Source organism: Jaculus jaculus, chromosome 5 (assembly GCF_020740685.1).
Source record: "Jaculus jaculus isolate mJacJac1 chromosome 5, mJacJac1.mat.Y.cur, whole genome shotgun sequence".
Lineage (NCBI taxonomy): Eukaryota > Metazoa > Chordata > Mammalia > Rodentia > Dipodidae > Jaculus > Jaculus jaculus.
Window position 1 is genome coordinate 7,986,195 of NC_059106.1, and position 12,420 is coordinate 7,998,614.

The 12,420-nt window shown below is 65.7% G+C and overlaps 1 protein-coding gene and 6 non-coding genes across 7 annotated transcripts in view; 1 reads left to right on the forward strand and 6 right to left on the reverse strand.

Moving 5' to 3' along the window:
* Positions 1–12,420, forward strand: part of LOC123460592 (basic proline-rich protein-like) — a 47,146-nt gene that overhangs the window by 3,609 nt on the left and 31,117 nt on the right. The window contains exon 3 of the mRNA XM_045148657.1: positions 12,087–12,258. Coding sequence (XP_045004592.1) covers positions 12,087–12,258 — 172 coding nt within the window. The remainder of the gene's footprint in view (positions 1–12,086; positions 12,259–12,420) is intronic.
* On the reverse strand, positions 643–762 carry LOC123460969. The gene has a single exon (XR_006637314.1). It is a non-coding gene; the product is annotated as a 5S ribosomal RNA (ribosomal RNA).
* On the reverse strand, positions 2,647–2,765 carry LOC123461156. The gene has a single exon (XR_006637473.1). It is a non-coding gene; the product is annotated as a 5S ribosomal RNA (ribosomal RNA).
* LOC123461167 lies at positions 4,649–4,767 on the reverse strand. Its single transcript, XR_006637481.1, has one exon. It is a non-coding gene; the product is annotated as a 5S ribosomal RNA (ribosomal RNA).
* Positions 6,654–6,772, reverse strand: LOC123461178. The gene has a single exon (XR_006637490.1). It is a non-coding gene; the product is annotated as a 5S ribosomal RNA (ribosomal RNA).
* On the reverse strand, positions 8,661–8,779 carry LOC123461189. Its single transcript, XR_006637497.1, has one exon. It is a non-coding gene; the product is annotated as a 5S ribosomal RNA (ribosomal RNA).
* Positions 10,666–10,784, reverse strand: LOC123461200. Its single transcript, XR_006637504.1, has one exon. It is a non-coding gene; the product is annotated as a 5S ribosomal RNA (ribosomal RNA).

The following is a 12,420-nucleotide window of genomic DNA, read 5'->3' on the forward strand; positions in this document are numbered from 1 at the left end:
GGTCTCCGGGTCCTAGAGGGCGGACCGGACTGGGTCTGCTCCCGCGGTGTGCCTGTTTTCTCCCCAGTGCCATTGGAGGGGCACCTGTCCTGTGAACGGGAGGCCTGGGGCTCCTCCGAGTTCGGGCCAAGGCCTCGAGTTGTGTGGGGCAAGGCCCGACGTGCACTGTGGTCGGGGATAGAGGGTTATGGACCTGCAATGTGCGAGGTTTGAGTGCATTTCCAGAGAGCTGTTGGCCCCCTATCTGAGAGTTTGTGCCGGCTGAAGCACTGAAGAGGTAGAAGAAGAGGAGGAGGAGGAGGTGGGGAGGAGGAGGAGGAGGAGGAGGATGGAGGAGGAGGAGGAGGAGGAGGCCAGGGAGCCGTGTGAGCCGAGCCGGAGCCGGACAGCAAAGGGCGGACACCTTCAGCGGCTGGCTCGGAGGACCGCGGAGCAAGGGACACGGCCCACGGACGCACGCAGCCACCCACCGTCCACCGAGCGAGCACCGCGCCCGGCCGGCGGACCTACCCACCGAGCGAGGGGCGGCCTGGAGGCCTTGGCCCCTTGCATCTTGGTCCTTGTCCCTTGGGCGAGGTGGGAGGGTGGGTGCTGGGTGCGCGTGCATGCAGTAGGCAAAAAGCCTGCGGAAGTAGGCCAAAAAGCCTACAGCACCCGGTATTCCCAGGCGGTCTCCCATCCAAGTACTAACCAGGCCCGACCCTGCTTAGCTTCCGAGATCAGACGAGATCGGGCGCGTTCAGGGTGGGTATGGCCGTAGACGCTCACACCCGCACTCTGGCGCCTCAAGAGCCTGCACGGCCCCTGACGCCAGGCGGGGCGCATGCAGCGCGCCTCGGCCGGCCCCTGCCTCGCCTGCCGCCCGCCAGCCCGCTCCCAGGAGTCACGGGAGACGCCCAGACGCCCCGACATCACCCTCACACCGACCCCAGGGATCCCGATGGCCACAGGCCCCGCCACCGGCCACCCGCCCAGAGCCCTGGCCTCCAGTCTCTCCCCAGCCTCAAGCCCCGCCCACAAAAACCCGTGTCTTGACTGTGATTGGCCCTGACGTAGTAGCTTTCTGGTCTCTTTCTCCTTTCTCTCTCTCTCTCTGCCTCTCGGTCGGTCGGCCTGCCGCTCACTCGCCCTGCCCTTCTGTCTGTCTGTCTCACTCTCGCTCTCTCTCCTGCTCGGTGCCGGGACCCAACACCCGGCCCGAAGCAGCAGATGGCAGGAAAGGGAAAGGCTTGATCCTGGGTGACTAACGGTCTCCGGGGGGAGGTTCATCGCTGATGGGGCAGGCAGGCAGGCAGGCAGGCAGGGAAAGGCAAAGGGTGGCAGAGCGGAGGCTGGGCGTCCCTTCTTGCCAGGCAGCGGCCAGAAAACAGCCAGACAGAGAGAGAGGGAATGAGCTCAGCTCTGGCAAGGGGGCGGCCGGCCTGTGAGATTCCCAAAGCCCGCCAGGGCGCCAGCCACACATCTCCTGCAGCAAGGCTCCGCCTCCCCAGTTGCCGCCAGCTGGGGACCAGGCCTTCAGGACACACCAGTCAGTCCACGGGGCACATGTCATTCAAAGTCCCACGCGGGGCGTCTAGCGTGGAAGGACATGCCCCAGGCAGCGCTCGGTTCCTGGCCTGGCGCCATACCGGGCTGCCTGGGCTGCTCTTGGAAGTGGCCAGGGCCTTGCTTTGGGGCCCGTGGATCCCAGGATGCCAGCTGCTGTGGCAAGCATCTCCACAAATGTCTCCCAGCTGTTGTTCAGGGTACTGCCTGGCTTATTCCCAGGCTCCCCGGCCCTCTCTTACCGACACAGTCTGTCTGTCTGTCTGTCTGCCTGTCCGTCCGTCCGCCGTGTCCCCGCCCCACCCTCCCTCTCCCTCTCCCTCTCCCTCTCGTTCTCCCCCCCCTTTCGCCCTCTCTCTCTCTGTGGCTCTCCCTCTCACTTCCCTCCGTCCTACCCTCCCTGTCTCTCCCCTCGTTCTCTCTCAGTGAAGTCTGGTAGCGCCACGGGTTTGTCACCCGGCCTAGGTCTCGGGTCCTAGAGGGGCGGACCGGACTGGGTCTGCTCCGCGGTGTGCCTGTTTTCTCCCCAGTGCCATTGGAGGGGCACCTGTCCTGTGAACGGGAGGCCTGGGGCTCCTCCGAGTCTGGCCAAGGCCTCGAGTGTGTTGGGCAAGGCCCGACGTGCACTGTGGTCGGGGGATAAGAGGGTTATGGACCTGCAATGTGCGAGGTTGAGTGCATTTCCAGAGAGCTGTTGGCCCCCTTCTGAGAGTTTGTGCCGGCTGAAGCACTGAAGAGGTAGACGAAGGAGGAGGAGGAGGAGGAGGAGGAGGAGGAGGAGGAGGAGGAGGAGGAGGAGGAGGAGGAGGAGGCCAGGGAGCCGTGTGAGCCGAGCCCGGAGCCGGACAGCAAAGGGCGGACACCTTCAGCGGCTGGCTCGGAGGACCGCGGAGCAAGGGACACGGCCCACGGACGCACGCAGCCACCCACCCGTCCACCGAGCGAGCACCGCCCCGGCCGGCGGACCTACCCACCGAGCGAGGGGCGGCCTGGAGGCCTTGGCCCCCTTGCATCTTGGTCCTTGTCCCTTGGGCGAGGGGGAGGGTGGGTGCTGGGTGCGCGTGCATGCAGTAGGCAAAAAGCCTGCGGAAGTAGGCAAAAAGCCTACAGCACCCGGTATTCCCAGGCGGTCTCCCATCCAAGTACTAACCAGGCCCGACCCTGCTTAGCTTCCGAGATCAGACGAGATCGGGCGCGTTCAGGGTGGTATGGCCGTAGACGCTCACACCCGCACTCTGGCGCCTCAAGAGCCTGCACGGCCCCTGACGCCAGGCGGGGCGCATGCAGCGCGCCTCGGCCGGCCCCTGCCTCGCCTGCCGCCCGCCAGCCCGCTCCCAGGAGTCACGGGAGACGCCCAGACGCCCCGACATCACCCTCACACCGACCCAGGGATCCCCGATGGCCACAGGCCCCGCCACCGGCCACCCGCCCAGAGCCCTGGCCTCCAGTCTCTCCCAGCCTCAAGCCCCGCCCACAAAACCCGTGTCTTGACTGTGATTGGCCCCTGACGTAGTAGCTTTCTGGTCTCTTTCTCCCTTTCTCTCTCTCTCTCTGCCTCTCGGTCGGTCGGCCTGCCGCTCACTCGCCCTGCCCTTCTGTCTGTCTGTCTCACTCTCGCTCTCTCTCCTGCTCGGTGCCGGGACCCAACACCCGGCCCGAAGCAGCAGATGGCAGGAAAGGGAAAGGCTTGATCCTGGGTGACTAACGGTCTCCGGGGGGAGGTTCATCGCTGATGGGGCAGGCAGGCAGGCAGGCAGGCAGGGAAAGGCAAAGGGTGGCAGAGCGGAGGCTGGGCGTCCCTTCTTGCCAGGGCAGCGGCCAGAAAACAGCCAGACAGAGAGAGAGGGAATGAGCTCAGCTCTGGCAAGGGGGGCGGCCGGCCTGTGAGATTCCCAAAGCCCGCCAGGGCGCCAGCCACACATCTCCTGCAGCAAGGCTCCGCCTCCCCAGTTGCCGCCAGCTGGGGACCAGGCCTTCAGGACACACCAGTCAGTCCACGGGGCACATGTCATTCAAAGTCCCACGCGGGGCGTCTAGCGTGGAAGGACATGCCCCAGGCAGCGCTCGGTTCCTGGCCTGGCGCCATACCGGGCTGCCTGGGCTGCTCTTGGAAGTGGCCAGGGCCTTGCTTTGGGGCCCGTGGATCCCAGGATGCCAGCTGCTGTGGCAAGCATCTCCACAAATGTCTCCCAGCTGTTGTTCAGGGTACTGCCTGGCTTATTCCCAGGCTCCCCGGCCCTCTCTTACCGACACAGTCTGTCTGTCTGTCTGTCTGCCTGTCCGTCCGTCCGTCCGTGTCCCCGCCCCACCTACCTCTCCCTCTCCCTCTCCCTCTCGTTCTCCCCCCCCCTTTCGCCCTCTCTCTCTCTGTGGCTCTCCCTCTCACTTCCCTCCGTCCTACCCTCCCTGTCTCTCCCCTCGTTCTCTCTCAGTGAAGTCTGGTAGCGCCACGGGTTTGTCACCCGGCCTAGGTCTCCGGGTCCTAGAGGGGCGGACCGGACTGGGTCTGCTCCCGCGGTGTGCCTGTTTTCTCCCCAGTGCCATTGGAGGGGCACCTGTCCTGTGAACGGGAGGCCTGGGGCTCCTCCGAGTCTGGCCAAGGCCTCGAGTGTGTTGGGCAAGGCCCCGACGTGCACTGTGGTCGGGGGATAAGAGGGTTATGGACCTGCAATGTGCGAGGTTGAGTGCATTTCCAGAGAGCTGTTGGCCCCCTTCTGAGAGTTTGTGCCGGCTGAAGCACTGAAGAGGTAGACGAAGAGGAGGAGGAGGAGGAGGAGGAGGAGGAGGAGGAGGAGGAGGAGGAGGAGGAGGCCAGGGAGCCGTGTGAGCCGAGCCCGGAGCCGGACAGCAAAGGGCGGACACCTTCAGCGGCTGGCTCGGAGGACCGCGGAGCAAGGGACACGGCCCACGGACGCACGCAGCCACCCACCCGTCCACCGAGCGAGCACCGCCCCGGCCGGCGGACCTACCCACCGAGCGAGGGGGCGGCCTGGAGGCCTTGGCCCCCTTGCATCTTGGTCCTTGTCCCTTGGGCGAGGAGGGAGGGTGGGTGCTGGGTGCGCGTGCATGCAGTAGGCAAAAAGCCTGCGGAAGTAGGCAAAAAAGCCTACAGCACCCGGTATTCCCAGGCGGTCTCCCATCCAAGTACTAACCAGGCCCGACCCTGCTTAGCTTCCGAGATCAGACGAGATCGGGCGCGTTCAGGGTGGTATGGCCGTAGACGCTCACACCCGCACTCTGGCGCCTCAAGAGCCTGCACGGCCCCTGACGCCAGGCGGGGCGCATGCAGCGCGCCTCGGCCGGCCCCTGCCTCGCCTGCCGCCCGCCAGCCCGCTCCCAGGAGTCACGGGAGACGCCCAGACGCCCCGACATCACCCTCACACCGACCCCAGGGATCCCCGATGGCCACAGGCCCCGCCACCGGCCACCCGCCCAGAGCCCTGGCCTCCAGTCTCTCCCCAGCCTCAAGCCCCGCCCACAAAACCCGTGTCTTGACTGTGATTGGCCCCTGACGTAGTAGCTTTCTGGTCTCTTTCTCCCTTTCTCTCTCTCTCTCTGCCTCTCGGTCGGTCGGCCTGCCGCTCACTCGCCCTGCCCTTCTGTCTGTCTGTCTCACTCTCGCTCTCTCTCCTGCTCGGTGCCGGGACCCAACACCCGGCCCGAAGCAGCAGATGGCAGGAAAGGGAAAGGCTTGATCCTGGGTGACTAACGGTCTCCGGGGGGAGGTTCATCGCTGATGGGGCAGGCAGGCAGGCAGGCAGGCAGGGAAAGGCAAAGGGTGGCAGAGCGGAGGCTGGGCGTCCCTTCTTGCCAGGGCAGCGGCCAGAAAACAGCCAGACAGAGAGAGAGGGAATGAGCTCAGCTCTGGCAAGGGGGCGGCCGGCCTGTGAGATTCCCAAAGCCCGCCAGGGCGCCAGCCACACATCTCCTGCAGCAAGGCTCCGCCTCCCCAGTTGCCGCCAGCTGGGGACCAGGCCTTCAGGACACACCAGTCAGTCCACGGGGCACATGTCATTCAAAGTCCCACGCGGGGCGTCTAGCGTGGAAGGACATGCCCCAGGCAGCGCTCGGTTCCTGGCCTGGCGCCATACCGGGCTGCCTGGGCTGCTCTTGGAAGTGGCCAGGGCCTTGCTTTGGGGCCCGTGGATCCCAGGATGCAGCTGCTGTGGCAAGCATCTCCACAAATGTCTCCCAGCTGTTGTTCAGGGTACTGCCTGGCTTATTCCCAGGCTCCCCGGCCCTCTCTTACCGACACAGTCTGTCTGTCTGTCTGTCTGCCTGTCCGTCCGTCCGTCCGTGTCCCCGCCCCACCCTCCCTCTCCTCTCCCTCTCCCTCTCGTTCTCCCCCCCCCTTTCGCCCTCTCTCTCTCTGTGGCTCTCCCTCTCACTTCCCTCCGTCCTACCCTCCCTGTCTCTCCCCTCGTTCTCTCTCAGTGAAGTCTGGTAGCGCCACGGGTTTGTCACCCGGCCTAGGTCTCCGGGTCCTAGAGGGGCGGACCGGACTGGGTCTGCTCCCGCGGTGTGCCTGTTTTCTCCCCAGTGCCATTGGAGGGGCACCTGTCCTGTGAACGGGAGGCCTGGGGCTCCTCCGAGTCTGGCCAAGGCCTCGAGTGTGTTGGGCAAGGCCCCGACGTGCACTGTGGTCGGGGGATAAGAGGGTTATGGACCTGCAATGTGCGAGGTTGAGTGCATTTCCAGAGAGCTGTTGGCCCCCTTCTGAGAGTTTGTGCCGGCTGAAGCACTGAAGAGGTAGACGAAGAGGAGGAGGAGGAGGAGGAGGAGGAGGAGGAGGAGGAGGAGGAGGAGGAGGAGGAGGAGGCCAGGGAGCCGTGTGAGCCGAGCCGGAGCCGGACAGCAAAGGGCGGACACCTTCAGCGGCTGGCTCGGAGGACCGCGGAGCAAGGGACACGGCCCACGGACGCACGCAGCCACCCACCCGTCCACCGAGCGAGCACCGCCCCGGCCGGCGGACCTACCCACCGAGCGAGGGGCGGCCTGGAGGCCTTGGCCCCCTTGCATCTTGGTCCTTGTCCCTTGGGCGAGGAGGGAGGGTGGGTGCTGGGTGCGCGTGCATGCAGTAGGCAAAAAGCCTGCGGAAGTAGGCAAAAAGCCTACAGCACCCGGTATTCCCAGGCGGTCTCCCATCCAAGTACTAACCAGGCCCGACCCTGCTTAGCTTCCGAGATCAGACGAGATCGGGCGCGTTCAGGGTGGTATGGCCGTAGACGCTCACACCCGCACTCTGGCGCCTCAAGAGCCTGCACGGCCCCTGACGCCAGGCGGGGCGCATGCAGCGCGCCTCGGCCGGCCCCTGCCTCGCCTGCCGCCCGCCAGCCCGCTCCCAGGAGTCACGGGAGACGCCCAGACGCCCCGACATCACCCTCACACCGACCCCAGGGATCCCGATGGCCACAGGCCCCGCCACCGGCCACCCGCCCAGAGCCCTGGCCTCCAGTCTCTCCCCAGCCTCAAGCCCCGCCCACAAAACCCGTGTCTTGACTGTGATTGGCCCCTGACGTAGTAGCTTTCTGGTCTCTTTCTCCCTTTCTCTCTCTCTCTCTGCCTCTCGGTCGGTCGGCCTGCCGCTCACTCGCCCTGCCCTTCTGTCTGTCTGTCTCACTCTCGCTCTCTCTCCTGCTCGGTGCCGGGACCCAACACCCGGCCCGAAGCAGCAGATGGCAGGAAAGGGAAAGGCTTGATCCTGGGTGACTAACGGTCTCCGGGGGGAGGTTCATCGCTGATGGGGCAGGCAGGCAGGCAGGCAGGCAGGGAAAGGCAAAGGGTGGCAGAGCGGAGGCTGGGCGTCCCTTCTTGCCAGGGCAGCGGCCAGAAAACAGCCAGACAGAGAGAGAGGGAATGAGCTCAGCTCTGGCAAGGGGGCGGCCGGCCTGTGAGATTCCCAAAGCCCGCCAGGGCGCCAGCCACACATCTCCTGCAGCAAGGCTCCGCCTCCCCAGTTGCCGCCAGCTGGGGACCAGGCCTTCAGGACACACCAGTCAGTCCACGGGGCACATGTCATTCAAAGTCCCACGCGGGGCGTCTAGCGTGGAAGGACATGCCCCAGGCAGCGCTCGGTTCCTGGCCTGGCGCCATACCGGGCTGCCTGGGCTGCTCTTGGAAGTGGCCAGGGCCTTGCTTTGGGGCCCGTGGATCCCAGGATGCCAGCTGCTGTGGCAAGCATCTCCACAAATGTCTCCCAGCTGTTGTTCAGGGTACTGCCTGGCTTATTCCCAGGCTCCCCGGCCCTCTCTTACCGACACAGTCTGTCTGTCTGTCTGTCTGCCTGTCCGTCCGTCCGTCCGTGTCCCCGCCCCACCCTCCCTCTCCCTCTCCCTCTCCCTCTCGTTCTCCCCCCCCCTTTCGCCCTCTCTCTCTCTGTGGCTCTCCCTCTCACTTCCCTCCGTCCTACCCTCCCTGTCTCTCCCCTCGTTCTCTCTCAGTGAAGTCTGGTAGCGCCACGGGTTTGTCACCCGGCCTAGGTCTCCGGGTCCTAGAGGGGCGGACCGGACTGGGTCTGCTCCCGCGGTGTGCCTGTTTTCTCCCCAGTGCCATTGGAGGGGCACCTGTCCTGTGAACGGGAGGCCTGGGGCTCCTCCGAGTCTGGCCAAGGCCTCGAGTGTGTTGGGCAAGGCCCCGACGTGCACTGTGGTCGGGGGATAAGAGGGTTATGGACCTGCAATGTGCGAGGTTGAGTGCATTTCCAGAGAGCTGTTGGCCCCCTTCTGAGAGTTTGTGCCGGCTGAAGCACTGAAGAGGTAGACGAAGAGGAGGAGGAGGAGGAGGAGGAGGAGGAGGAGGAGGAGGAGGAGGAGGAGGAGGAGGAGGCCAGGGAGCCGTGTGAGCCGAGCCCGGAGCCGGACAGCAAAGGGCGGACACCTTCAGCGGCTGGCTCGGAGGACCGCGGAGCAAGGGACACGGCCCACGGACGCACGCAGCCACCCACCCGTCCACCGAGCGAGCACCGCCCCGGCCGGCGGACCTACCCACCGAGCGAGGGGCGGCCTGGAGGCCTTGGCCCCCTTGCATCTTGGTCCTTGTCCCTTGGGCGAGGAGGGAGGGTGGGTGCTGGGTGCGCGTGCATGCAGTAGGCAAAAAGCCTGCGGAAGTAGGCAAAAAGCCTACAGCACCCGGTATTCCCAGGCGGTCTCCCATCCAAGTACTAACCAGGCCCGACCCTGCTTAGCTTCCGAGATCAGACGAGATCGGGCGCGTTCAGGGTGGTATGGCCGTAGACGCTCACACCCGCACTCTGGCGCCTCAAGAGCCTGCACGGCCCCTGACGCCAGGCGGGGCGCATGCAGCGCGCCTCGGCCGGCCCCTGCCTCGCCTGCCGCCCGCCAGCCCGCTCCCAGGAGTCACGGGAGACGCCCAGACGCCCCGACATCACCCTCACACCGACCCCAGGGATCCCCGATGGCCACAGGCCCCGCCACCGGCCACCCGCCCAGAGCCCTGGCCTCCAGTCTCTCCCCAGCCTCAAGCCCCGCCCACAAAACCCGTGTCTTGACTGTGATTGGCCCCTGACGTAGTAGCTTTCTGGTCTCTTTCTCCCTTTCTCTCTCTCTCTCTGCCTCTCGGTCGGTCGGCCTGCCGCTCACTCGCCCTGCCCTTCTGTCTGTCTGTCTCACTCTCGCTCTCTCTCCTGCTCGGTGCCGGGACCCAACACCCGGCCCGAAGCAGCAGATGGCAGGAAAGGGAAAGGCTTGATCCTGGGTGACTAACGGTCTCCGGGGGGAGGTTCATCGCTGATGGGGCAGGCAGGCAGGCAGGCAGGCAGGGAAAGGCAAAGGGTGGCAGAGCGGAGGCTGGGCGTCCCTTCTTGCCAGGGCAGCGGCCAGAAAACAGCCAGACAGAGAGAGAGGGAATGAGCTCAGCTCTGGCAAGGGGGCGGCCGGCCTGTGAGATTCCCAAAGCCCGCCAGGGCGCCAGCCACACATCTCCTGCAGCAAGGCTCCGCCTCCCCAGTTGCCGCCAGCTGGGGACCAGGCCTTCAGGACACACCAGTCAGTCCACGGGGCACATGTCATTCAAAGTCCCACGCGGGGCGTCTAGCGTGGAAGGACATGCCCCAGGCAGCGCTCGGTTCCTGGCCTGGCGCCATACCGGGCTGCCTGGGCTGCTCTTGGAAGTGGCCAGGGCCTTGCTTTGGGGCCCGTGGATCCCAGGATGCCAGCTGCTGTGGCAAGCATCTCCACAAATGTCTCCCAGCTGTTGTTCAGGGTACTGCCTGGCTTATTCCCAGGCTCCCCGGCCCTCTCTTACCGACACAGTCTGTCTGTCTGTCTGTCTGCCTGTCCGTCCGTCCGTCCGTGTCCCCGCCCCACCCTCCCTCTCCCTCTCCCTCTCCCTCTCGTTCTCCCCCCCCCTTTCGCCCTCTCTCTCTCTGTGGCTCTCCCTCTCACTTCCCTCCGTCCTACCCTCCCTGTCTCTCCCCTCGTTCTCTCTCAGTGAAGTCTGGTAGCGCCACGGGTTTGTCACCCGGCCTAGGTCTCCGGGTCCTAGAGGGGCGGACCGGACTGGGTCTGCTCCCGCGGTGTGCCTGTTTTCTCCCCAGTGCCATTGGAGGGGCACCTGTCCTGTGAACGGGAGGCCTGGGGCTCCTCCGAGTCTGGCCAAGGCCTCGAGTGTGTTGGGCAAGGCCCCGACGTGCACTGTGGTCGGGGGATAAGAGGGTTATGGACCTGCAATGTGCGAGGTTGAGTGCATTTCCAGAGAGCTGTTGGCCCCCTTCTGAGAGTTTGTGCCGGCTGAAGCACTGAAGAGGTAGACGAAGAGGAGGAGGAGGAGGAGGAGGAGGAGGAGGAGGAGGAGGAGGAGGAGGAGGAGGAGGCCAGGGAGCCGTGTGAGCCGAGCCCGGAGCCGGACAGCAAAGGGCGGACACCTTCAGCGGCTGGCTCGGAGGACCGCGGAGCAAGGGACACGGCCCACGGACGCACGCAGCCACCCACCCGTCCACCGAGCGAGCACCGCCCCGGCCGGCGGACCTACCCACCGAGCGAGGGGCGGCCTGGAGGCCTTGGCCCCCTTGCATCTTGGTCCTTGTCCCTTGGGCGAGGAGGGAGGGTGGGTGCTGGGTGCGCGTGCATGCAGTAGGCAAAAAGCCTGCGGAAGTAGGCAAAAAGCCTACAGCACCCGGTATTCCCAGGCGGTCTCCCATCCAAGTACTAACCAGGCCCGACCCTGCTTAGCTTCCGAGATCAGACGAGATCGGGCGCGTTCAGGGTGGTATGGCCGTAGACGCTCACACCCGCACTCTGGCGCCTCAAGAGCCTGCACGGCCCCTGACGCCAGGCGGGGCGCATGCAGCGCGCCTCGGCCGGCCCCTGCCTCGCCTGCCGCCCGCCAGCCCGCTCCCAGGAGTCACGGGAGACGCCCAGACGCCCCGACATCACCCTCACACCGACCCCAGGGATCCCCGATGGCCACAGGCCCCGCCACCGGCCACCCGCCCAGAGCCCTGGCCTCCAGTCTCTCCCCAGCCTCAAGCCCCGCCCACAAAACCCGTGTCTTGACTGTGATTGGCCCCTGACGTAGTAGCTTTCTGGTCTCTTTCTCCCTTTCTCTCTCTCTCTCTGCCTCTCGGTCGGTCGGCCTGCCGCTCACTCGCCCTGCCCTTCTGTCTGTCTGTCTCACTCTCGCTCTCTCTCCTGCTCGGTGCCGGGACCCAACACCCGGCCCGAAGCAGCAGATGGCAGGAAAGGGAAAGGCTTGATCCTGGGTGACTAACGGTCTCCGGGGGGAGGTTCATCGCTGATGGGGCAGGCAGGCAGGCAGGCAGGCAGGGAAAGGCAAAGGGTGGCAGAGCGGAGGCTGGGCGTCCCTTCTTGCCAGGGCAGCGGCCAGAAAACAGCCAGACAGAGAGAGAGGGAATGAGCTCAGCTCTGGCAAGGGGGCGGCCGGCCTGTGAGATTCCCAAAGCCCGCCAGGGCGCCAGCCACACATCTCCTGCAGCAAGGCTCCGCCTCCCCAGTTGCCGCCAGCTGGGGACCAGGCCTTCAGGACACACCAGTCAGTCCACGGGGCACATGTCATTCAAAGTCCCACGCGGGGCGTCTAGCGTGGAAGGACATGCCCCAGGCAGCGCTCGGTTCCTGGCCTGGCGCCATACCGGGCTGCCTGGGCTGCTCTTGGAAGTGGCCAGGGCCTTGCTTTGGGGCCCGTGGATCCCAGGATGCCAGCTGCTGTGGCAAGCATCTCCACAAATGTCTCCCAGCTGTTGTTCAGGGTACTGCCTGGCTTATTCCCAGGCTCCCCGGCCCTCTCTTACCGACACAGTCTGTCTGTCTGTCTGTCTGCCTGTCCGTCCGTCCGTCCGTGTCCCCGCCCCACCCTCCCTCTCCCTCTCCCTCTCCCTCTCGTTCTCCCCCCCCCTTTCGCCCTCTCTCTCTCTGTGGCTCTCCCTCTCACTTCCCTCCGTCCTACCCTCCCTGTCTCTCCCCTCGTTCTCTCTCAGTGAAGTCTGGTAGCGCCACGGGTTTGTACACCCGGCCTAGAGTCTCCGGGTCCTAGAGGGGCGGACCCGGACTGGTCTGCTCCCGCAGGGTGTGCCTGTTTTTCTCCCCCACGTGCCATTGGAGGGGGCACCTGTCCTAGTGAACGGGAGGCCTGGGGCTCCTCCGAGTCTGGCCAAGGCCCTCGAGTGTGTTGGGCAAGGCCCCCGACGTGCACTGTGGTCGGGGGATAAGACGGGTTATGGACCCTGCAATGTGCGAGGTGAGTGCATTTCCACGAGAGCTGTTGGCCCCCTTCTGAGAGTTTGTGCGGCCTGAAGCACTGAGAGAGGTAGACCGAAGAGGAGGAGGAGGAGGAGGAGAGGAGGAGGAGGAGGAGGAGGGGAGAGAGGAGGAGGCCACAGGGAGCCGTCTGTGAGCCGAG